This window comes from Leucoraja erinacea, chromosome 1 (assembly GCF_028641065.1).
Source record: "Leucoraja erinacea ecotype New England chromosome 1, Leri_hhj_1, whole genome shotgun sequence".
Classification (NCBI taxonomy): domain Eukaryota; kingdom Metazoa; phylum Chordata; class Chondrichthyes; order Rajiformes; family Rajidae; genus Leucoraja; species Leucoraja erinaceus.
In genome coordinates this window covers 63798946-63824109 of record NC_073377.1, presented here as the reverse complement: position 1 = coordinate 63824109, position 25164 = coordinate 63798946, and the positions used below count along the sequence as shown (strand labels likewise).

The following is a 25164-nucleotide window of genomic DNA, read 5'->3' as shown; positions in this document are numbered from 1 at the left end:
GTGAACGTTCTAAACCAGCGCGTTCACAGGAACCCACTAGAAAGCCGATTTAAAATTGACTTTAATTTACAGCAATTGAACACTAAATTCCTTCCATTTGGCCTATAAATTAATGTAAATGAGATTTTAAAATCATGTTTTATTGTGAATTATTTATGAATATTATTTGGACATTTGGGCTATTTAAAAACGTTAATCATTTATTAAGAAATGTATAGATGTTTAGATCTAGTAATTGAAGTTGCTACACTTGGGTAACTAACTAATTATATGCTTTAATTTCAGGTCATCCAAGTTAGATTATTTTATGTTTGTTTCAGAATGGTTCAATCTACGATAACTGAAAATTTCATTCAGTTCTCTTAATTTTTAAGAAGGTTATGGCCTTTTGACTGTCCATGATCACAGCTTTTTTGTTATGTCCATAGAAAATCAATAGGGAATAAGATGCTAATTTCCGAGTATGAAAATGGGCATAACTTTTTAAATACTTGAGATATGAAAGTGAATTAGGTGTCAAATTAAACTTATGTTTATGCTTTATCTGATGGGATAAATTACAGACTTGATTTTTTAAATCTCAAAATTTTGTAACATTGCTAAATTCAGTCCCTTGGGAGGGAAGACATAGGGACTGACGAGGTAGAGTCACTGTGGATTGAGTTGAGGTATTGCAAAGGCAAGAAGACACTAATTGGTGTTATCTACAGACCCCCAAATAGTAGCCCGGATATAGGGTGTAAGTTGCAGCAGGAATTAAAACTGGCATGTAACAAAGGTGATGGGGGATTTCAATATGCAGGTAGACTGGGAAAATCAGGTTGGTTCAGGGCCCCAAGAAAGAGAGTTTGTCGAGTGCCTCCGAGATGAATTCTTAGAGCAGCTTATAATGGAGCCGACCAGAGAAAAGGCAATTCTGGATTTAGTGTTGTCCAATGAAACAGATTTGATAAGAGAACTCGAGGTAAAGCAACCGCTTGGAGGTAATGATTATAATATGATTAGTTTTAATCTGCAATTTGAGAAGGAGAAGGTTAAATCGGAAGCGGCAGTGATGCAGTTGAACAAAGGGGATTATGAAGGCATGAGAGGGGAGCTGGCCAAAGTAGATTGGAAAGGGATCCTAGCAGGAATGACGGTGGAACAGCAATGGCAGGAATTTCTGGGCATAATCCGGAAGACGCAGGATCATTTCATTCCAAAAAGGAAGAAAGATTCTAAGGGGAGTAGGAGGCAACTGTGGCTGACAAGAGAAGTTAAGGATAGAATAAAACTAAAAGAAAAGATGTATCACACAGCAAAGAGTTGCCAGAAGCAAGAGGATTGGGTAAAACTTTCATAGGACAACAGAAGGAAACAAAACGGGCAATACGGGCTGAAAAGATGAAGTACGAGGGGAAGCTGGCCAGGAATATAAAGAAGGACAGTAAAAGCTTCTTTAGATATGTTAAGGGAAAAAGAATAGCAAAGCCAAATGTGGGTCCCTTGAAGGCAGACACGGGTGAAATTATTATGGGGAACAAGGAAATGGCAGAAGAGTTGAACGGGTTCTTCGGATCTGTCTTCACTAAGGAAGACACAAACAATCTCCCAGAAGTACTGGACGACCGAGGATCTAAGTGGGTAGAGGAACTGAATTTTTTTTAAATTAGGCGAGAAATAGTATTGGGTAGGCTAATGGGACTGAAGGACGATAAATCCCCTGGGCCTGATGGTCTGCATCCCAGGGTCCTCAGGGAGTTGGCTCTAGAAATAGCGGACGCATTGGTGATCATTTTCCAATGTTCAGATTCTGGATCAGTTCCTGTGGATTGGAGGATAGCTAATGTTATCCCACCTTTCAAGAAAGAGCGAGAGAGAGAGAAAGGGGAATTACAGACTAGTTAGCCTGACTTCGGTGGTGGGAAAGATCCTGGAGTCAATTATTAAAGAGGTAATAATGGGGCATTTGGATAGCAGTAAAAGGATTAGTCCAGGGCAGCATGGATTTATGAAAGGGAAATCATGCTTGACTAATCTTCTGGAATTTTTTGAGGATGTGACAAGCAAAATGAATGAAGGGGAGCCAGTGGATGTAGTGTATCTAGACTTTCAGAAAACTTTTGATAAGGTCCCGCACGGGAGACTGGTGACTAAAATTAGAGCACATGGTATTGGGGGTAGGGTGTTGACGTGGATAGAAAATTGGTTGGCAGACAGGAAGCAAAGAGTAGGAGTGAATGGCAGGCAGTGGTGAGTGGAGTGCTGCAAGGCTCGGTGTTGGGGCCGCACTCCACTCCATATATATTAATGATTTGGAAGAGGGAATTAGGAGCAACACTAGCAAGTTTGCGGTGACACAAAGCTGGGTGGCAGTGTGAACTGTGAAGAGGATGTTAGGAGGTTGCAGGGTGACCTGGACAGGTTGAGTGAGTGGGCAGGTGCGTGGCAGATGCAGTACAATATAGATAAATGTGAGGTTAACCACTTTGGTGGCAAAAACAAGGGGGCAGATTATTATCTCAATGGGGTTAGGTTAGGTAAGGGGGAGGTACAGCGAGACCTGGGTGTCCTTGTACACCGGTTACTGAAAGTTGGTGTGCAGGTACAGCAGGCAGTGAAGAAAGCTAATGGAATGTTGGCCTTCATAACAAGAGGATTTCAGTATAGGAGTAAAGAGGTTCTTCTGCAGTTGTATAGGGCTCTTGTAAGACCACATCTGGAGTATTGTGTACAGTTTTGGTCTCCTAATTTGAGGAACATCCTCGTGATTGAGGCAGTGCAGCGTAGGTTCATGAGATTGATCCCTGGGATGGCGGGACTGTCAAATGAGGAAAGATTGAAAAGACTAGGCTTGTATTCACTGGAGTTTAGAAGGATGAGGGGGGAATCTTATAGAAACATATAAAATTATAAAAGGACTGGACAGACTAGATGCAGGAAAATGTTCCCAATGTTAGGTGGGTCCAGAATCAGAGGCCCAGTCTTAGAATAAAGGGGAGGCCATTTAGGACTGAGGTGAGAAAAAACTTTTTAACCCAGAGAGCTGTGAATTTGTGAAATTCCCTGCACAGAGGGCAGTGGAGGCCAAATCACTGGATGGATTTAAGAGAGAGTTAGATATAGCTCTTGGGGCTGGTGGAATCAAGGGATATGGGGAGAAGGCAGGCCCGGGTTATTGATTGGGGACGATCAGCCACAATCACAATGAATGGCGGTGCTGACTCGAAGGGCCGAATGGCCTCCTCCTGCATCTATTTTCTATGTTTCTATGTAATAGTGAAGGCTTGAGAATTGAACACGGTAATAAAATTAACAGTTTCTACTTCGTGCAAAAAGAACCTAAGAGGATCTGAGCACTGCTGGTATAGTAATCTTGTGTGTAGAAATAATGAATGCACTTTTTTCTTTGATAGGAAAAGGCCTTAAATAATATGAAGATTACTGTGACTGAACTGGAATCTGCACTAGAGTAAGTGCAATTGTTGAAATAATAGAATTGGTATACAGGCTCGTGTTATTTTTCCCTTTAATTGACATATTTCTGTTACAAAATATTTTAATTTCTCAATAGTCTTTTGAACGACACTTTGAGTAACCGAGACCGGGAAATAAATTCCTTGCGTCGTCAGCATGATTCCATTCGTAAGGAACTGGAGCAAGTAAAACAGTCTCGAGATAATGGTTACAAAGAAAATCGTTGCTTGCAAGATGACTTGGCTCAAATGACAAGGGAAAATCAGGTAAAATGAATTATCTGTACAGAAAAGGCTGAAGCATTCACCAGCCTAGGCAGTATCTTTGGAGTAATGAAAGGAATGAATGATTCGGAATAAAGACCCTTCATCAGAACTAGAAGTGTGAAAATCCGCGTGTGACAGAGAAGGTGAACCTGAAAAATTATCTGTTTATCATTTCGCAAATGTTCTCTACCCTGGGCGATTTTATTTCAGATTTTCAGCATTTGCATTTGTTTTGTTCTTTATAGAGTGATACAGTGTACAATGTCACAGCTACAATACTCCCACCTTCCTGTGTTTGGTCCATATCCCTCTAAACCAGTCCTATCCATGTATCTGTCTAACTGTTTATTAAATGTTGGGATAGTCCCTGCCTCAACTACTTCCTCTGGCAGCTTGTTCCATACACCCACCTCCCTTTGTATGAAAAGTTACCCCTATTACCCCTAGATTCCTATTAAATATTTTCCCCTTCACCTTAAACCTATGTCTCTGGTTCTCAATTCACCTACTCTGGGCAAGAGACTGTGCATTTACCCGATCTAATCCACTCATGATTTTATACACCTCATTAAGATCACCCCTCATCCTCCTGCGCTCCAAGGAATAGAGTCCCAGCCTTCTCAACCTCTCCCTATAGCTCAGATCCTCTATCCCTGACAACATCCTTGTAAATTTTCTCTGTACCCTTTCCAGTTTGACAACATCTTTCTTATAACATGGTGCCCCGAACTGAACACAATACTCTAAATGCAGACTCACCAACATCTTCTACAACTGCAACATGACCTCCCAACTTCTATCCTCAATAATGAGTATAAATGAATCATTTACTGAGATCATTGTCAAAATCGTCAAAATGTTGTACCTCTTATTCATACTTTTCATCTAGAAATGTTCACAATATAGTATTCCATTTTCAATTGGGTTTTAAATTTAAGTAACTTGGTAAAATATACTTTTATTCCTGCTTTATGGGTGCTTAATTGTGTATTCATTGTAAATTTTGCATTGGATGCAAGTACCTAGAGGTGAATTCGGTAGGCGGCGCGACTCTCGTCAGCAGCGGCCTCTGCAGCCCATCCGCGTTTTTATTATTTTCTGTCTATGTTTTTATGTAGTTTTTGTTATTTTTTGTTGGGGTGAGTGTGTGTGGGGGGGTGGGGTGGGAGGGAGGGGGAAACTTTTAAATCTCTCCCTGCACGGGAGACCCGACCTTTTCTTGTCAGGTCTCCGTTATCGTTGGGGCTGCAACGAGGAGCGGCCTCCAACAGGAAGAGCCCGGGGACTCTGGTGCCGACGACTCACCATCACCGTCGAGGGGCTGGCCGAGTCCGGAGCGGTGGTGGAGCGCTGCTGCTGCTGCTGCTGCGGCCCGACCTCCGGAGATTCGGAGGCTTCAACTGTAGGTCTGGCGGACGGCGGCACTGGGAGTCCGCGGGTCCCTGGAGAGAGACCGCTTTTCAGGGCTCTCGCAACGGCGACTTCTCCCGTCCGAGTTGCGGGGTCGAAGAGCTCCTGGAGCGGGGCCTGACATCACCGCCCCGCGCGGCTTGGAATGGCCGCGGGACTCTGCGAGCGCACGCCGGGGGCTCCAACACCAAGACCCGGTGTGCGACCTCGCACCACCCGGTGTGGCTTTAATGGCCGCGGGACAATTGCCATCGCCAGCCGGGGGCTTTGACTTTGACTCTGACATCGGGGGGGGGGTGGGGAAGAGTGCAGTGGAGAGATAAGTTTTTTTGGCCTTCCATCACAGCAATGTGATGGATGTTTATGTAAAATGTAAATTATGTTGTGTCTTGGGTCTATTTGTTTGTAATGTATGGCTGCAGAAACGGCATTTCGTTTGGACCTCAAGGGGTCCAAATGACAATTAAATTGTATCTTGTATCTTGTGATAAAATACTTCATTTTCTCCCTCATCCTAAGTTAGATTGCTAGATAAATTTGAAAAAGTAGCCTATGAATGTGACAAATTCAAATTATTGTAGTTGATTGCACCCCAAATCCCACTAAGGTGCAAATCTGATGGTGGAATAACACTGCTGCCCATAGTGCCATATCAAAAAAATGCTTCTTAAGTATGAGATGGAAAACAGTTTTACAGGTGAAAGTCTATTTGGGTCTATACATTTATCTAGAACTAACCTGGGGGTCTCTTATTTCAACCTGTAATCTGTTATTTAAGTTAATATGAAATATTTTCTTGATTTTGTCTTTAATGTGCTTTTGCTATATTGAACCTTAGAAAATATTTGAGACTAGAATAAAGGGCAAAGTATTTTTCCAGAGTTACCTTCCCACTCATTTAGAGCTGCTTCATTTATAGACAGTAAAGACCAAATTTCCTTCGAATTCCTCAATGTACCTGACAACAGAGGCCCTTGATAAGCCACATCAATGCACGAGTCTCCCTGTTTTGTCAGACCTCTTTCCTTGAATGATCTTTTGACTGGTTTGTATATTTTGCGGTGAATTGTGAACTCACAGCTACGTAATTCAAGTCTTTTCAATTGTTTTTTTTTAAATTATGACATTTTAAACATCACTTATACAAAACCCAGTGGTGAAGAATTGGATCCATTAACATACATTTTGAATGTGAAAATTGTGCATAAAAGCTATCCAAGGGTAGATTTCATCCCCATTTATTTCTGTGTGAAATCATACACATTATGAAATTGCCTGGGCTCTTCCACAAGTGATTCATTGTAGCATTGCTGGTATTTCCGCAGTGTTAAGTTGTGCACCTAATGATGTCAAACTTCCCACAAACAGCACCTAGAGTCAGGATTGAACCCAGGTCTCTGGTGTGTGAGGCAAGAGCTTTACCACTGTGCCGACCCATTTGTCTAATTTTTTTTCAGATTTATCAGTGCCCAAATTGGCAATTGCATCATAACAGTGCCAACTGTCCGACAATTTATTGGCTGTAGAGTGCTTGGGGCACACAGCCTAATGGCATAAAACAAGCAATTTAAATAGAGTAGGAACAGAAAATGCTGGAAACATGAGGCAACATCTGTGTAAAGAGGATCAGAGTTAACGTTTTAGGCTAAAAATCCATTGTCAGGAAGAGAGAAAAAATTGTTTTAAATTGAAGAGAGAGTGGTAGAGGCATGGTTAGGACAGAGGGGATAGCTCTGAGAGGGCGAGGTCAGATTTACTGTGGGAAGTAAGTTGTTGAAGGTGTTTCTGGTTAATAGATTAAAGAAGGGTGTTGGAGAGAAAGCACAAACACAGCTGTCAAATGCAGAGCTGAAGGAAATGGCTAGCAAGTACCGGTGTGCTAATGTATAAAATAAAATAAACCTGTTATAAATGAACTACAGCATAAATTGTTGAATTAAGTATCGCGGCTGGAACATTAATTGTTACGTTTATTTCTCTTTTCCAAATGCTGCCTAATCTCTTGAGTGTTTCTGATATCATTTGGAGATTACGAGTTTTGTTTGGCTTTCATAAATGCAAGTTCCTCCTTTGACTTACAGTTTAACAAACATTCCCCTTTTCACTCCAGGTAAAATTGTTTCAAATCATGAAGTTGCCTTAATTGAATAAAATACACTGAGAAGATTGGATATTTTAGTGAACGCAGCTTGTTCATTGCACCCTATATAGAAATTGCTGTGTTCTTAGGGGCTTTCCAGTTGTAATTGGCTGCATCAGCCCTGAGTGACCTTGAATGTCCGCAAGTTTCCTCACCCTGCGCCCATCCTCCCCCACCAGACTACTGATGATTTAAATAAACTATTCTCAAGTGGGAAGTAGTGTGCTGAATAACTCATTTCCTGTCCAAGGCTGCATATTGAAACTTACTGCTAATTCAACACACTTGTGCACAAAACATTCATGCTGCTTTTGACTTAAAATCATTTGTGTGGTTCACGTTTATGTTGGAGATAGTTGTTGGTGGGAATAATGTGGTAACCAGGAACTACAGTGAGCTGTTGCTAACATTACACACAACAACACAGGGTTATACAGCACGGAAACCAGATCCTTCTGCCTAACTCATCCATGCTGACCAAGACGCCCATCTAAGCCATTTGGCCCATATCCCTCAAAATCTTTCCAATCGATGTACCCGCCCAATGTCTTTTAAATGTTATTGTTGTATCTGCCTCAACCACCACCTCAACTCGTTCCATATACCCACCACCCTCCAAGTGAAAAAATATCCCTTGGGTTCCTATTATATCTATCCCCTCTCACCTTAAACCTATATCCTCTGGTTCTTGATTCCTCTACCCTGGGTAAAATACTCAGTACATTCATCCTATCAATTTCTCTTATGACTTTATACACTTGTATAAATTTATACACTTGTATAAAATTACCCCTTCGCCTCCTGTGCTGCAAGGAATAAAGTCCTAGCTTGTTCAATTTCTCCCTATAGCTCAGGCCTTTGAGTTTTGGCAACATCCTCATAAATATTCTATGCACTCTTTCCAGCTTAATGACATCCGTCCTATAACAGGGTTCCTCAAAATGTGGCCTCATCAACATATTGTACAACTGTAGCATAATATTCCAACTTCTATACTCCGTATCCTGACTGATGAAGGCCTACGTTCCAAAATACTTATCTCTGTTCTATCTACCTGTGATGAAACTTTCAAGGAACTCTGCACCTGTACTCCTCAATCCCTCTGCTCTACAACACTCACCAGTGTTTTACCATTAAATGTACAGGTCCTACCCTGGTTTGACTCCCCAAAATGCAACACCTCACACTTGAATTCCACCCACATTGAATTCCATTAGCCATTCTTCAGCTCACTTGCCCAGCTGATCAATATCTCAGGACTGCAATATATTCATTGGAGTGTTTTGTGTTCCTGAGAATAAGAGGGAACTAATCACTGCTAAGATTTTCACAAACGTGAAATATTGGCCTGAATTCCCTTGAAGATGGGAATTGCAACCAACTCTATAAAAATTAAAGTAGCCGGAGTGTGCTAAATTATAAAATTGTCCTAATGAGATGTATGGTTGTATCATTACAGTGGAGCCTGGTCACTCGTATCACAAACACCAGGCCTGCGAGGTTTCATTGTGATGCTGAACTCAGTGGACTTTCACTAATATTTTAAGCTCAATAACAGCAAATGTTATTGCAATTGCATTTGCATACATTAACGGCATCCACATTTTTATTTGAAATGTCTTGTTGTACATAATATTGTAATCAGCGGACGTTCAAACTTGAAGCAATTGGCATTGAGACTATCTTGTAAACGAGTTAATCTAGATATAAATGAAATAAGATCTACAGTCTGATGCCATTCAAACAGCTTTACATTTAAAACATTATTTTGGTTTTAGCAATCATTTTGCATTTTGTATCTGCATTAATCAGGTTGTATCTTATTGAAAATCTTCACTAATTTTCTTATTAGGCAATCAACAGTGAACTAGACCAAGCTTTACATGAAAAGGATGATTTGAAATCAAGAGTACATAACTACATCAATGAGGTAGCAAGAATAGAGAGCCTAATGGTTGCCAAGGTATGAATTGATTAAAAGAAATGAGAAAACGTGACAAATTCCCCCCCCCCCCCCCCCCCCCCGGGCCTGATATAAATGTTTGAAGTATAAATTATACTTCCTGCCTGCACCTTATTGGATTTTGTGAGAAACCAGGAGAAATGCCTATGAATATTAATATATGTACCCCAATGACTTTTTGAATGTAGCAAAATAAGTCTGGTTCCAACACTTTTTCAGACAGCAAATGTTAGATCATAATCTATCAAGTAGTTATGATCAGTCATTCATCATCAAAAAAAGTGGTGGAACGAGAATCATTTGTTTATCAAAAAGGAATAAATTAAATAAGTAACACAAGTATTTTCAAGGCTTTGCCTAAATAGCTAGGGTATTGTCCTCGCAATATATGCTTGCCAATTGTGGGTTGACAACACTGGAAGAAGAAGGATAACATGTTTTTTTGTTAAATTAACCCTGCTTTATTTTTTTAAATCATGGAAATTATAACAATATTTTCTATATTTGTAATAGCTACATTGGAAACTGCTAAATTTGCACTGATCATTAATGGGAAAATTTCAATTAAACTTAAATTGAGTAGGTTGGCACTTAAAAATCATCAGTGATTAGGTATAGTCTCATGTCATAAGGGATAGTAGAATTAGGCCATTTGGCCCAGCGATCATGGTTGCTATATCTCCCCCACTTAACTCCATTATCCTGCCTTCTCCCGATAACCTCTGACACCTGTGCTAATCAAGTCTGCATATGTATTCTTCAGTCTTGAGGTATTAACACGATATGTATTTTGTGAAATAATAGGAACAAGAGCTTCATCACATGCTGGAGCAATACCGACTGGCAACTAACCACGCTGAAAACTGGGAGCATAAGGCCCATCAGGCAGAGGGAGAGAGCAATTCAATTCGTTTGGAGTTACTGTCTATAGATACAGAGAGGAGACATCATGAGGACCGAGTGATCAAGCTAGAAAGAGAAATACAAGAGGTATATAAGTAAAGTTTGTAAATTCTAAATATTTTAAGCTAACATATTACTTTACACTAGCATGTAACACTGGTTCATGTTGAGTCATTGTGAAAAAATCATAATAAACACCAACATCTAAATTATATTTAAGATTCCTTCCTTGTGATTTAGAAATGGGAATTGGCGACTATTAAATGACAGATCCTTTAGACCGTATCTACAAGCCAGTACATATTTCATCTTGTGGATCCATTTTAAAACCAGTCTTATTTTCGCTTAAATCATTACTACAGAGCAAAGCAGAATTTAATAAGTCTTCCTTTAACAAGTAATGCTGATTTCAATTGATGGGAAAAAGCCAAAAATTAATTTTGGCGAATCGGATAACGGTTTAAAGTCCAAGTACTACTGTCAGGAAATTGCAGTCGACTGAAATAGTTATTTGCAGTAGAAGCCATACATGTTCAAATACACATTGATTGAACCTGAGATAGACGTAACATGCTGGAGTAACTCGGCGGGTCAGGCAGCATCTTTGAAGAAATTAATGGGTGACGTTTCGGGTTGAGACCCTTCTTCAGACCCTGTAGAAGAAATCTGAAGATGTGTCCCGACCCGAAACATCACCTATCCTTTTCCTCCAAAGATGCTGCCTGCTCCGCTGAGTTACTCCAGCACTTTGTGTGGATCTTTGTTTCTACTTCTTGATTCAACCTGTCAAGTTTTCTAACTTCAATGATTAGATTAGTTTATTGTAATGTACACCATTGTGCAGTGAAATTCATTGTGCACACGCACCTCACAGGGTATACAGTATATATACAGTAAATGGACCAATAAATAAAATGACATGTGCAAACAAGCAGAGGCAAGATTGCAGTGAAATCTGAAGTGGTGCAAAATATATTAATATATAATGACAGAATGAGGTAGAGTAAGAATACTTGGCAACACTTCCCAAAAAAGGGTACAAAAGAGATGTTGAATTCAGGAGTATGAAAGTAGTGAGAAGGAAGCTATTCTTAATTCTGGACATTTAGGCTTTCTTTGCTCCTGTATCTTTTTCCAGATTGACAAAGAAAACAGGAATGGCTAGGGTGACAGGCAACCTTAACTATGGTTCCAGATTCCTGATGCAACACATTGTGAAGATGGACTGGATGAAAGGAAGTGATGGCAGTGTTCACTACTCTGTGTAGGTTCAGGTGGTCAAGAGAAGAGCAGTTGCTACATACACCAGGCTGAGATGCATTCCTTAAGAATACTTTCTAGAGTACAGCAGTCGAAGCGTGAGAGAAATCTTGTAGACAAGCTGAATGTTCTCAGATGCCTAAGAGAATAAATGTTGACGGGTTTTCTTGACCACCACATAAGTGGAAGGGTCCAGGTTAGGTAATATGAAGCTGTCAGACATCTCTGCAGCAGCTCTGTTGATGAGGACATGGTTGTGTTCATCCCCTTGCTGATATAAAAGGTTGGGTTGTTGTCCTGACGCCATGACTGACCAAGAATCTCAATTTATTTTCTGTACTTTGTCTCAAAAAGTGTTGTTGACTCGCCTGACAATAGTGATACTATTGGTAAACTTAAAGATCAAGTTTGTGTTGAAATTAGCGACACAGTCGTGGATGTACGGAGAGTAGAACAGGAGACTGAGCAATCATCCTGATAGAAGCAATGTTTTGGGTCAAGTTGGAGGGAATGTTATGACCCATTGGTATATGTTTTAAAGCTTACTTTCAATTGTTTAGTATCTTGATGTTTTTTTCCTATTATGAGCTCCTTATTAATTCACACTACAAATGTCTTCTATTATTGGCTGTGTTTTCCCTAATTTTTTGGAGTTTGCCATAAATTGCTTGCATTTTGAGATTGGATGACTTCCCAGGAACTACTCAATAGATGGTCATACTTTTGAAATAGTTTATTAATTGCTTAATTTTTAAATGAAGTAATAAGCTGCCAGCAAGTTAAAGTAAAAGTATTCTAAAGATTACATATGTACCAAGATTAATGTGCTAAGTATATGCATGCTTTTGTATGTTATTGCAAATTCTTCTTTAAATTAGCACATATCCGCCCAACAAGCTTATGAGAAGGAGATTACATATTCTGCTAAAAGCATGTCCAAATTGGAGGAAGAACTGCGACAGGCACAAGCTGAGAAATGCCGCATGTTAGGAGACTGTTCCTCAATCAGAGAACTGTGCGCCCAACTAGATTCAAATAAGGACTCTCTGTCACGGCAACTTACTACTAGAAATATGGAACATGAAAGGGTATGGCTTGATGATATATTCGTAATAATTTAATTTAAGATCTTTCTATGTTAAATTAAAATTACCATAATCATTGAGACTTATAATATGTTGCTGGTGTATTTCCTAGGTTTATTCATAGCCATACAGCAAGGATGCAGGCCCTTAGGCCCAAATCGTCCATTCTGTTCCATTTGTCTGTGTTTGGCCCACATCCATCTAAATCATTCTGATCCATTCACCTATGTAAATGTATTTCAAATGTTGCTGTGCCTGCATCAGATACTCTGACAGCTCATTCCACACACCCTGCACCCTTTGTTTGAAAAAAAAATGTCCGTTTGGATCCTATGTTTTCCCTCTCACCTTAAACCTATGACATCTAGTTCTTGATTCTTTGCACTGGGAAAAAAATATATGCATTTACCTTGTCTATTCCCCTCATGATTTTATACATCTCTGTAAGGTTGCCTTCAGTTTCCGGCATTCAAATGAAAAGTGTCCTCGCCTGCCCAACCTCTCGCTATACTCAAGTTCAGGCAATGTCCTTGTAAATATTCACTGTTCTCGTTCCAGCATAATGGCATCTTTCCTATAGAAGGGTGACCAAAACTGAACACAATACTCAAATCCGTAACTGTGGCCAGAGTGCCAAAAGTCTTCTTTACCACCATATTTACCTGCAACACCATTTTCTGGAAACTATGTATTTGTTTTTTTTTTTCTCTCTCTCTAGTTATTCCTTTGTCCTTGATAAAATCTCATAGGATTCTCCTTAATCTTTTCTGTCAGTAGTTGTACCCCTAGATCCTTCTGCTCTACAACATTGCCCCTACAGTTCATTGTGAAGGAACTGCCCGAGTATGACAACCCAAAATGCAACACCTAACATTTATCTGAATTAAATTCCAATTTCCATTCCTCAGCCCACTTGCCCAATGATCATGATCCCACGATAATTTTTGGTAACCATCTTCACTCACTACGATGCCACCTATTTTAGTTCACCTGCAAACTTACTAATCATGTCTTGTACATTCTCACCTAGATCGTTGATATAGATGACAAACAGCAATGGCCCAGCACCAATCCCAGAAGCACATAACCAGCCACAGGTCTCCAGTCAGAAAATTCACCTTCCACCACCACAGCCACCTGTTTCCTACCATTAAGCCAATTCAGTGACCTGTTAGATAGTTCCCCCTGGATTCCATGTGATCGAATCTTCCAAAGCAGCCTACATTGTGGAATGTTATTAAAGGTTTTGCCGAAGTCCATGGAGACCAAGTCTGTAGCCCTGTCCTCATTAACGTTCTTAATTTTCAAAAACAGCATTCCCTCATAATTCTCTCGTGTAACCTGTCTATCATAGATGTTAAGCTTACGGGTCTAAAGTTCCCAGGTTTTTTCTTTGCAATCGTTCTTAAATAGAGGCACAACATAGGACAACACAGTGGGGAGACGGTACAGTTGCTGTCTTACAGCGCCAGAAACCCGGGTTCGACCCTGACTACAGGTACTGTCTGTACCGAGTTTGTACGTTCTCGCTGTGAACACGTGGATTTGTTTTCCCGGTGCTCCAGTTTCATGCCACTTTGTAAAGATGTGCAGGTTTGGTAGGTTAATTGGCTTCTGTAAATTGTCCCCAGTGTGTAGGGTAGAACTAGTCTATGGGTAATTAGAGCGGCACAGTAGGGCCGCGATTGAGTTGCTGCCTTACAGCACGAGAGACCAAGGTTCGATCCTGTCTATGGGTGCTGTCTGTGCGGCCTTCACACATTTTCCCTGTGACCACGTGGGTTTTCCCCGGGTGCTCCGGTTTTGTGCCACTGTCCAAAGATGTGCAGGTTAGATAGGTTAATTGTTTTCTGTATATTTCCCCTAGTGTGTAAGATAGAACTAGTGCCCAAGTGATCACTGGTCGGCACGGACCAGGTGTTACCTGTTACCATGCTGTATCTCTATAACTAAAACATTAGGCACCCTCGATTCTTCCAGTACGCCTTATCTGTGGCTAATGATGATTCATATATCCCAGCCAGGGATCCCACAATTTCTTCTCTAGCTTACGACAGTGTCCTTAGAAATCCATGACTTATCTAACTTCATACGTTTTAGGGCATCCATCCAGTACCTCCTCAGCTTGTAATACTGACCGTGCTCAAGACATCGCATTAACTTTCCCAACTTCCCTCATCTTCATATCTTTCTCTCTCATAAAAACAGGAGAAATATTCATTAGGCACATTGCCCACTTCTAGTGGCTCCACGCGTAGATGAACATTTTGGTTTTGAAGGGCACCATTCTCCCTCTAGTTATCCCTTTTACCTTAATAAACATAAAATGTCTTTTGATTCTCCTTTATCTTATCTGCCAGTTATCTCATGCCCTATATTCACTCCACGGGAGCTTGTCCCTTTCTCTACCAATGTGTACAACTCATCCTCCCTCTTGAGAATGTCCTGCAACCAATTGGAGACTTCCTTGATATTACAATTACCTGCTTTGTGGTATATTTAGCAATATATCCCAACTGTTCCATCTATAGTCCTGGCCAATAACCAATGCAAGTTACAAACTCTCACCAATTGAATTGGCTCTTAATATTGGATTCCAGATTTCTTGTTAGTTTTGAGAACTTCCTATCAAGTTGACCATAATCCCTGATCTATCTAGGTGTAACATTATCTCATGTGCCATCTAAATTGCTTACACATAATTATGTTTCAATGTTATTCTAATTTTGCCAGAACATAGTATTATGTGATAATTCATTGAAGATGTTGATTGATTTGTTTAATCGTCCCTTGAATGGCTGAATCAGATAGATTGTGCAATTGTGTACACTGAGAAAAAAAATTCTAACATCTTTACAGACTTTAAGTGAACTGGAAGATTCAAAGTCTGAAAATGAGCTTCTAAAGAAACAACTGAATAGTGAACGGGTCACTATTAAGAATCTTGAGACATTATTAACATCAACACGAGAAAAGGAGCTTCAATGTCACCTGAACAAGCATGAAAAAGAATCAGAGATACAGCTTCTTGGAGACAAGCTATCTCTAGCAGAAAGCAAAGTGTACGTGGTTCTTATTTAATGCCATTAGCCGGTTATATTATGATTTAACAGACTTGTCTAAATGCTTAAATGGTTCTGAGCGCATTTCTCAGAGTTAAACCAGCTGCGCTTGAAATCCATTGTTTGGAGAACATTAGAAGCTCTTTTAAATGGAAGGCATACAAGTTTATAAAATCAATTAGAGCATGTTCTTGTATTCAATTTCACAAAATAAATTGCATTTGTCATACCAGCAAAAGTAGTAAATCCAGTAAACATAGTAGTAAATCCAATTAAAATTTGTTGTTAAAATTACAGCATGTGCTTGCTACGATTGCATATTGAAGCTGACAGCAACTTCAGGATTCTGTGCGTGCTTAGTCTAGTCTGGATAACCTGAAGCCACTGGCAAAGATTCCTGCACGTCCACATACCGATTGCTTTTGCATACTTCTCTCAAATAAAAGGCTGCTTTGAATAGATAAAAAAAATTATGAATTACTCATTCTAAAAATATTGAAAATTTGAGGTGCATCGTTTTTCAAAAAGTAATGAAAAAATACTGCTTTGCTTCATTGGACATAATTTCAAGGGGGGGTGGAGTAGGAAGCACGTCAACCCCTCAAGCAACCTGGTGTTTGCTAAATTGGCAGAGTCGTGCATTTATTTCTGCGAGGAATATATTAATAGGAAGAAAAATCCATGTTCTCCAGAGATGCTGCCTGACCCACTGACTTCTTTTTTGTAAACCAGCTACTGCAGTTCATTGTTTCTATGGGAAAATATTAAAAGCAATTTTTAATAACTGAAATAATTTTTAAAGTTAGAAAGGTTTGGGAACATTCATAGTTTTTGACGTGGTTTTGCTAGAGGGTGTGGCTAGCTGTCAGGGTTCTTTTATAGTTGTTTACTCTAGCTTACCAAAATGATGCTGCTTGCATTACAGGAGTAGAAATCTGGTGTTTTGCTGAACCCATTTGTAATTTCCTTATAACTTCATAAGCACTTGTGTGGCATCTTAAAGGGAGGTCTGTCAACTTAAAGAAAGCACAGAACACGTGCAGTATGGCGTGCCTTTCACTACCCAGACTTCTTTAGAGCCATTTCATTATTTTGATTGTCTGATCACTGTAATATTCCACATGATATTGTATTGTATTATGGTGGTGGGTTCTGACTTGTTTTATTGTAGTGTAAATATTATTTTTTAATAATTTAATACATTTTTTGACCCAGCCCCCAACATCAGGAACATGTTTCCTGCCTCTAGTGTGTCCAAACCCTTCATAATCTTATATGTTTCAATGAGATCCCTCTCATCCTTCTAAACTCCAGAGTGTACAAGCCCAGCAGCTCCATTCTCTCAGCATATGACAATCCCGCCATCCTGGGAATTAACCTTGTAAACATACACTGCACTCCCTCAATAGCAAGAACTGCTACAAAACTGCACACAATACTCCAGGTGTGGTCTCACTAGCGCTCTCCTATATTCGATTCCTCTTGTTATAAAGGCCAACATACCATTCGCTTTCTTCAATGCCTGCTGTACCTGCCTTAATAGCTAGTTAAAGTGACATCACAGGGCTCGATTAATTGAACAATTCGAGATGCCTGGCCTTTCAAGAATGTGTTAGAATTAACCAGTTCCAATTAAAGAATATTTAGTTTTTTATCTCTCCTTTTTCACATTTTCAGTGTTTATAGTGTTACGTATCTCATAGCTCTTTCCCCCGTCATCATTTATCTCTACTTCGTTCTCCCCAGACGGATGATCTGCATCTAATAAGCCTTCACCCTCTTCTCTTGTCCAGCACAACCTCACTTTGCATCATTCAATTATTTTAGAAATCTACCTACCATCGACATTCTTTGTCTCCACCCGTTTCGTTTCTAATATCATCTATTCTGATGAAAGGTCATCAATTTGAAACTTTAAACTGTTCCTCTTTTCAATTTTGCTTCCTGATCTGAGTATTTCAGCAGTTTTTGTTTGTTCATATTCTCAGTACTTGCAGATGGGGTTTTTTAAGGCGTTGTTGAGCTTCTGCGGTTGGAATAAATTAAGCCACACACAGTGATTAAGATCCAAAGACTTTATTAACGTTACAGCATAGGGAACTTCATTTTAGCACGTAACTCCAAAATGAGGGAGAAAGGGCAGAGAAGTTTTCTGTTAAACTAGTGGGCGTAGCTGCAAAGTATGACTCATAACATGAGTGACACTGAGAAGTGAGAAGGTGGCATCTCCTATAGCAAGGCACTGCATTCAGGGTTGGAATCCAATGTATTGTGACAAATGCAGTCTTCTAACTGAAATATGGCTGAATCTTATTAAATAGTATGGTATTCTTATTGGAAAATGAATTAATAATTGTTGCTTAAGTGAAGGATAAAGACACCTAATGGGAGAACGAGTACCCTGTTGTCATTTTCATATAGCATACTGTAGCTTCAGCAATAAATAGCATAATCTATGAAACTCGGCAACACTAACATTTTGGTTCCTCACACGTTTTCCATGGAGGCCCACTGCCATTAAATCCCGAAAGTAACACTGTGTTTGAAGTTTGATGATCTGGTATCCCATTTCTCAAATGTTACTAACTCTTCACAGATCAAGTCAGAATCGAGAATTAATTCAACTTCGGACTAAATCTTCACAGCTTCAATCTGAGCTTGATCTCATAAAACGGCAACTCACGACAGAACGTTTTGAAAGGTAATGTCTCTAGTACAGTATGAAAAATATATGCATTCTTTATTTAACATTTTGAGGCTATTTTAATAACCTGACGAATGGCAGTTTATCTTGATTGGATAGTGAAAGCTGCCTTTCCGCATGACCTAATATTTGCTACATTGGTTGCTGTGGGTGACTGAATCATTTGGCTACTTCCTTAAAGCTACTTATAATATTTTAGCTGTCAGTGTTGCATTCAGACACATGTTGACAAAACATTATTTTTGATTGTAATGATAGTTCCTTGAGCACCTATTCTAAATAATCTCTTGTTTCTAGGACACATATAGTCTTAACAGACAAAAAAATACTCTTTGTCTTTTTCCCCATTGATTCTATAGAGAACGTGCAATCCAGGAAATGCGTCACCATGGTCTTTCGACTACCGCCACTTCTTTGTCACCACTTAGAACATCAATGAGTCCTCTTTGTCGTTCCCAGGATGCATGCTCCCCTAAAGGAGTATCAGAATGTTCCACTGACTGTTAAATGGCAAGTGAGTAGTTTAGGGTATTTAATAAAATCTGAAGTAATTTAAATGTATCATTTATTTAAATTAAAGTTTTTCTACATTTTTGAGACGGCCTGAATAAAGATACTTCCCACATTTAAGTTAAACATTAATTATCAGAATATATTCATTCAATGCTCAGAACGTGGAATTCTAATCTAGTGCACATGCTAACCGGTTCTCTGGTAATCTCTGCCCATTGCTTCATCTCTCTCTCTCTCTCTCTCTCTCGTTCTCTCTCTCTCTCCTTCTCTCTCTTGTGTTTTCATACCCAGCACAGATCTACCCCACCCTCTACAAAGATAACAACACAATTTACTAAAAGAACTAAGGTGATAATTAAACCTTGCACTTCTTCTTGTGCGTGGCGTGCACAGCGTAAAGTTGTAGATCCAGGGTAGACATCCAGGCCAGGCCAGCATCAGTTACTGGGTGGATGGCTTTGATGCCACCAGGGAAAAGCCTCAATGAGCAGTCATTCACGATGTGTGGGATGGTCTGGTCTGGACGTCCGCAGTCGCAAGCAGGGCTGTCTGTCATCCCCCACTTATGCAGGTGATTGCAACCTTCACATGGTCCACCCTGTTTCCTCCATTTGGGTCAAGAGATATATTCTCAGTTTAGTACAAGAGCTCATATCAGAGTGTTAATCAATGAAGTACAGGTTGCTCATTTGTGTCCTAGCTTTTAGTTATTTAAGGTTGTCCATCCAGGGCAAGCTATCTTTATAATGTGCAATCAGCCTACACTGGGGTGTCTTCTTGCGAATGAAACAGAAATAAACCAAAGGAATAATTAAATCTCAAGCCGGGTGTTGAGCAGCCAGGTTGTTGTCTCTGCGTCAATGTCTGCCAGGCCCTGAGCTCCATTTGGTGGGTGATAGAGCGGGCACCCAGAGATGACATGGTTGGCTCTGGCGGAGTCCCCATCTGCACATGCAGGCATTGAAACGCCCAACTCCAGTATGAAGTCTGTTGAGCTTCACCCATGCTTCTCTGGGGAGATCAGACCCTGGACAGTTTTGATCTGGTGAAGAGATGTAACTGTGTAATGGAGATGAGGTTGCCTTCCACTCCTGTGACCACTTGGTGACTATCCAGTGAGCTTTTGTCTCAGTTGGCTGGGTGAATGCTAGGAGTTGCTTTCTATGTGGAGCAAAGGGGTGACAGGACTTCAGTCGGGGTGGCCTCTGTTCTCTGCTGATAGCCTGATGGAGGAGGTGATCTGGGTCCATGGCATGACGAGATAGTGCCAGAGTTGCTGCTTGCCTTCGGATCCCTGTAGGCGGAATGCCTGCAAGTATAGGGAGCTGCTCGACTGGAGTGGGTTGAAGGCACCCGGTGATGGTTCGCAAGGTCTACCAGGCTAGTATGTCTGCTTCTACTCCATACTCAGTACTCAGCGGGAACATACACAAGAGCTAAAGCAGAGGTGCGAGGAGTTGATGGACTGGCTCCCCAACTTGTTCCTGCCAGGCGTCGGATGAGGCTGCTACGTGCCATGACCTTGTCGCAGAGACCAGCCAGGTGTTGACGAAATGTAAGCGACCTGTCCAGCTTTACGCTGAGGTAAGTGGGTGTTTGTTTGGAAGTCCAAGCGCCTATTGTTAACGAAGACAGCTAGCTCTCGCTTAGCTTCCTTGTTGTTTAGATGGAATGCTGCTGACACATGTTTGGCTTTTCTCAGCTTTAGACGCCACTGTCGTAGGTATACTGCCAACGTCCCCTAGTCTTGACTCAAGGGGCTTTCGATTGTCTTCCACTCCATGTGTCTCATCAGGATGGCTAGATCGTCAGCATACCCATACTTTCTAGCGATGGTCTCTGGGAGGTCATGGATGTACACGTTGAAAAGCAGCGGAGCCAAGAAGGATCCCTGTGGGACGCCATTTTTCAGTCTTCGTAGCCTACTCTGCTGTCCCTCACTGGACTTGCGCACAAAGCTGCGGTTTAATATCATCTCCATGATGTAGCGTACCATGCGCCTGTCTGGCAGCACCCAAAGTAGCTTTGCAGTTAGTCCCCAGTGCCACACGGTGTCATAGGCAGCTGTCAGATCTATAAGAACAGCTCATTCCTTCTCATTTGCCTCAAAGCACTACTCGATGTCTTGGGTGAGGAAGGTTACCTGGTCCGCAGTAGATCGACCTTGGTGGAAACCAGCCTGCTCGTGGGGTAGTTGAGGGTCTATGGTGGGGATGATATGCCCGTGGATCAGCCTGTCAAGGAGTTTATATGTGATGTAGAGGAGCGAGATGGGCTTTTAGGATCATCCTTTGGCTTGTTCGGCTTCGGGAGAGCGATGACTGTTGCATGACGCCAGATCTTTGGGATTTTGCACTTCTCCATGGAGGTCGAAAGGTACTTTTGGATCCAGTTTTGTAGCAGCATCTCCAGAATGTAGTAGAAACTCTGGCTGTATGCTGTCAGGTCCAGGGCCTTTCCTGCTTTCAACATCTTGAGTGCTGTTGCCATTTCCTCGGAGGTGAAATCCATTGTTAGGTCTGTATCCACTCTCAGTTTTCCATCACTCGGCCACTTCTTTGCTCACTTTGCGCGAGGAATCACAGTCAGAGTTTGTGAATCGACCATTCTTGATTAGTTGAGACGCGATTGTGTTGGCAGTCACTGGGCATTTGCCGGGTTTGGATGTAGCTCTGCCGGTCAGGTGGTTGACTGTGTGCCATGCTTTTCGGCTCAAGTGGGTGAAGTCGATCGATTCTACCGTCTCAATCCAGCGTTCTTGTCATTTCCCATCCAAGCGTGTGAGCAATGTAGTGGCAGTGGTTTCAGAATCCTCTTTGGTGCCAGCAGCAGTATGATCTTCGTATAGCTGTTGACAATCATCATCCCAACATGGATTGTAATCCCACTGGTAGCCATGGGGGATGGTTTACTTGCCTGCACTGATAAGCATGTTGCAGTAGTCCTGGTAGAAACAGTCCAGGTTGGTACTGTCTGGGGGAGGAAGGCTCGAGGTGACTGCGTTGGTAAGTTGTTGGAACTTGTCCCAGTTGGCCTTGGTGGAACTTGTCCCAGTTCCACCGCTTCACAGGTTTGCTCGATGTTGGTGCAACCAGTGGTGTTGTGGTGATGAGTGATGGTCGGTGTTGTGACCGTGGGAACCTCGACAGAACCCGGCGCGTTGGTGGCTGATGGTTCTTTGTGTTACTGGCAAAGGCTAGGTCTGGGTTTGTACCAGTGTTCCAGCGGGCTGAATGGAAGCTGTTTGGCTCCTTTGGATCATACAGAAGCGTGAGGTCATTGGCAGATGCCCAATCTGAGGCCGGTTCCATCACTATTACATCTTGAGTAGCTTCATTCGGTGTGGTGGCAGTTGAAATCACCTGAGTATACACAGGGAGGGGTGAACACTGGTATGGATGTTGCAGCCAGACACACTGGGGGAGGCTTGTCCACATTGATGATGGTGACGTCCTGAACCTTCACTGCAAGCCATTCCAGATCTGAGTCTTCCACAGACTGCCCTTCTGTAGCCCAATCCGTGACATCTCTGATGAAAGTGGCCAGACCATATTTACTACTTGGTGTGACTGTAGCTAGTGTGAATTCAGGAATTGCGAGTTTCTCCCTTGTTTCGCAGTGTCTCCTGCAGGAATATGACAGTCGCTTTTGTTGGCGTATGCTATCTGCTCAATGATGGATATCTTAGCACTTGTGAGATCTTCGACTGTAGTATCCCAGCATCCTTGCCTTTGACGGCAGCTGCCGCCCGCTCAGGGCTGTGACACTCAGACAGACTATCCTTGGTTTAGTTTCGCGTTATCGCCGTCTGTCTCCACGAAGTATTCCACAAGAGAAGACTACGTGGATTAACAGGAGAGACCATGAGAAGGTTGCCAACATCTGGGGTAGGAGAGCTTGAATAATGTGATGTTTATTAAAGATCAAAAGGAGTTCAGAGAATGGAAACAATTACGCTTAATGATGATTAATAGCTTACCTTTTCCAACACAAACGAAATAATCTAACAAACTGCCTCATTCGTCATTTAAAGTTGAGATATTTGTAACTCTTTCCAGTTTTAACCGTTTAATTTAAGTAGACCTTGCAATCCAATTGAAAATCACAAATGGGGCTACAAAAGAGCTTTTCAGAAGTTAGATTTTTTTTACAGTATTAATTTAATCAATGTTTGCATAATTTTAAAATAAAGTAAATTTGATTTCAGAGCAAGATTATTGATTGGATTTTGGGGGCCTGGAGTGAGCCATGATAATTCAATTAATTGGCTGGTTCATTATTCCATTCTACACACACGTTCGTTTTGAGTTTCTCCAGCATTTTTGTCTACATTAATTTTGTCATTTTAGTTTCTTAAAATACAAGCATTTTTCCATTTGTTTAAAGAACATCTCTCAGTACTTAAGAGTTTAAGAAGGAACTGCAGATGGTGGAAAATCCAGCATTTTTGTGTATCTGTCAGCTCCTTATTCAATCTTTGGCTTTCTGTATTAATGTATATAAATAACTTTGATACTCCTTTCTCTTGTATAATACATGGCACTAAAACAATAAGTTGGCAAGAATTTTTAAATATTGCAATAATTGAAGCATTACAATTGTATATTGATTTTGACTAATTTTCAAAATTTCTTAAGATATTCATTAACCAGAAAACTACATTTAATTCACCAGATCAAATACAGTATATTAAAGTGATGTCAAGTGAACCACATTACCAATGGGTTTACTTTTGCTACGGTAAAAGTTCAAGAAAAAGCTGGTGGAAAGTACGAACATTCGCTTTTAAACTGTGGAGATTAAAATTATATAACCTGAAAATTGTGTCAATTCTGTTTAATTTTTTTCGCATACTTTCATAAACATACTAACAAAATGGGCTACTTAGACTCTCAGCTGATATGCCCACACAGTGCTGTAAATATCTGTATTCTACTGCAAATGGTTGCAAAGACATTTTTATTCTGTAAAGATATTTTTATATTGAATTAGGTTTTCAATGTTAACTATAAATTATTTATTGATGTCTGCTGTCGGTATCTAAAACTGTTTTGCTACCTGTTGTCCTTCATTAATAACTGTCGTTGATTTATCATTTGATGGTCAGCCATACAATGTAAACCAAATCTTGAAAATTCTCTAGACGTGTATCTTTACAGCATGTTTAATAAATGCACAGATGGGCTGTATACAACTGATGGATCAGCATAAGCTTGTGGGAAATGAGCAGTGAATTTTTGAGAGTAATTCATGAGTATCAATTTGATCACATTTTTTAGATCAAGTTTGTTTTGCTGATTAGTCCATGTGCATTGAATTCCCTGTGGAATTACACAAATTAAATGAAGATCATTTAAATTGTTAAAATGTGCTTTCTTCACTAAAATATTCAAATCACCTTTTGCCCACTACAGATGGTCAATTGTGATATTCCAGAAGTATAATAATTTGGTTGCCTTGTATGTGGTACAGCTGTTTCATGTATTTACCAACTGACACGAATGATGGTATTACCTTTTTCTGAGGAAGCATTTCTTATTTGTTACTTTTTACAACAGTAATATCTTCAGCACATGCTTTGTTACTAAGAGCTATTTTAGATATACTTATTGTTTTATATTTAGTTCAGAGTGCATGATTTTTTTTTGCCAAATGTAATTATCTATTTATGAAAAATAAAAATGGTGATTATTGAACTTATTGTAATTGTGGATTAATGTTTTTTCATTCCCTCATTTAATCTACCTCATCTAAAGGGCAGCATGGTGATGCAGTGGTAGAGTTGCTGCCTTACAATTCCAGAGATCCAGGTTCAATGAGTCCTGTACGTACAGAGTTTGTATTTTCTCCCTGTGACCGTGTGGGTTTCCTCCCACATTCCAAAGACATGCAGGTTTGTAGGTTCACTGGCTTCTGTAAATTGTCCCTAGGATAGGATGTGCCCGATAGAACTAGTGTACAGGGGTCGCTGGTCGGAGCGGACTCAGTGGGCCGATGGGCCTCTAGACTAAGCTAAAGTCATTCAGTCATGTCAGTTTGAACCTGTGGATGGGAACCAATGAAAAACCTAATGTTCCAATTCCAGTGGTGCTTCACAACACATTTGATACGTGTAAGACCTGGTTGTATCAGCCTCCACAACTCTTGCAACTCTGAAAAAAATAATTCAAACTGAAAGTGACATTTATGGTCATTAACTCTTGGGAGGAAGACCATTGCTTCTTCCCTCTTGAGGTGGACTAGAAATCCCTGAACCTTTTCCATTTTGAAACCCCATATAGGTATCTAGACATACAATATGTAAAGAGCTCAAACTCACACGGGTTGAAACACAAGCATCTTTATTGTTCAGGTCATCAACTACACAGCAGGTCATCACATGTTCACACTGCTACTCAGACT

The 25164-nt window shown here is 40.6% G+C and overlaps 1 protein-coding gene across 7 annotated transcripts in view; it reads left to right on the top strand.

The window, feature by feature from the left end:
- Positions 1–24457, top strand: part of cep135 (centrosomal protein 135) — a 106024-nt gene extending 81567 nt beyond the window's left edge. For 6 of the 7 annotated variants that reach the window (XM_055635862.1, XM_055635871.1, XM_055635845.1 and 3 more), the window contains 9 exons: positions 3396–3451; positions 3554–3722; positions 9125–9235; positions 10040–10225; positions 12277–12486; positions 15343–15545; positions 18142–18246; positions 18609–18763; positions 23437–24457. In XM_055635862.1, the coding sequence (XP_055491837.1) occupies positions 3396–3451; positions 3554–3722; positions 9125–9235; positions 10040–10225; positions 12277–12486; positions 15343–15545; positions 18142–18246; positions 18609–18756 (1188 nt within the window). In that variant the 3' untranslated portion in view covers positions 18757–18763; positions 23437–24457. The remainder of the gene's footprint in view (positions 1–3395; positions 3452–3553; positions 3723–9124; positions 9236–10039; positions 10226–12276; positions 12487–15342; positions 15546–18141; positions 18247–18608; positions 18764–23436) is intronic. The other variant, XM_055635832.1, reaches the window with a different exon arrangement.
- Positions 24458–25164: the final 707 nt, after the last annotated feature.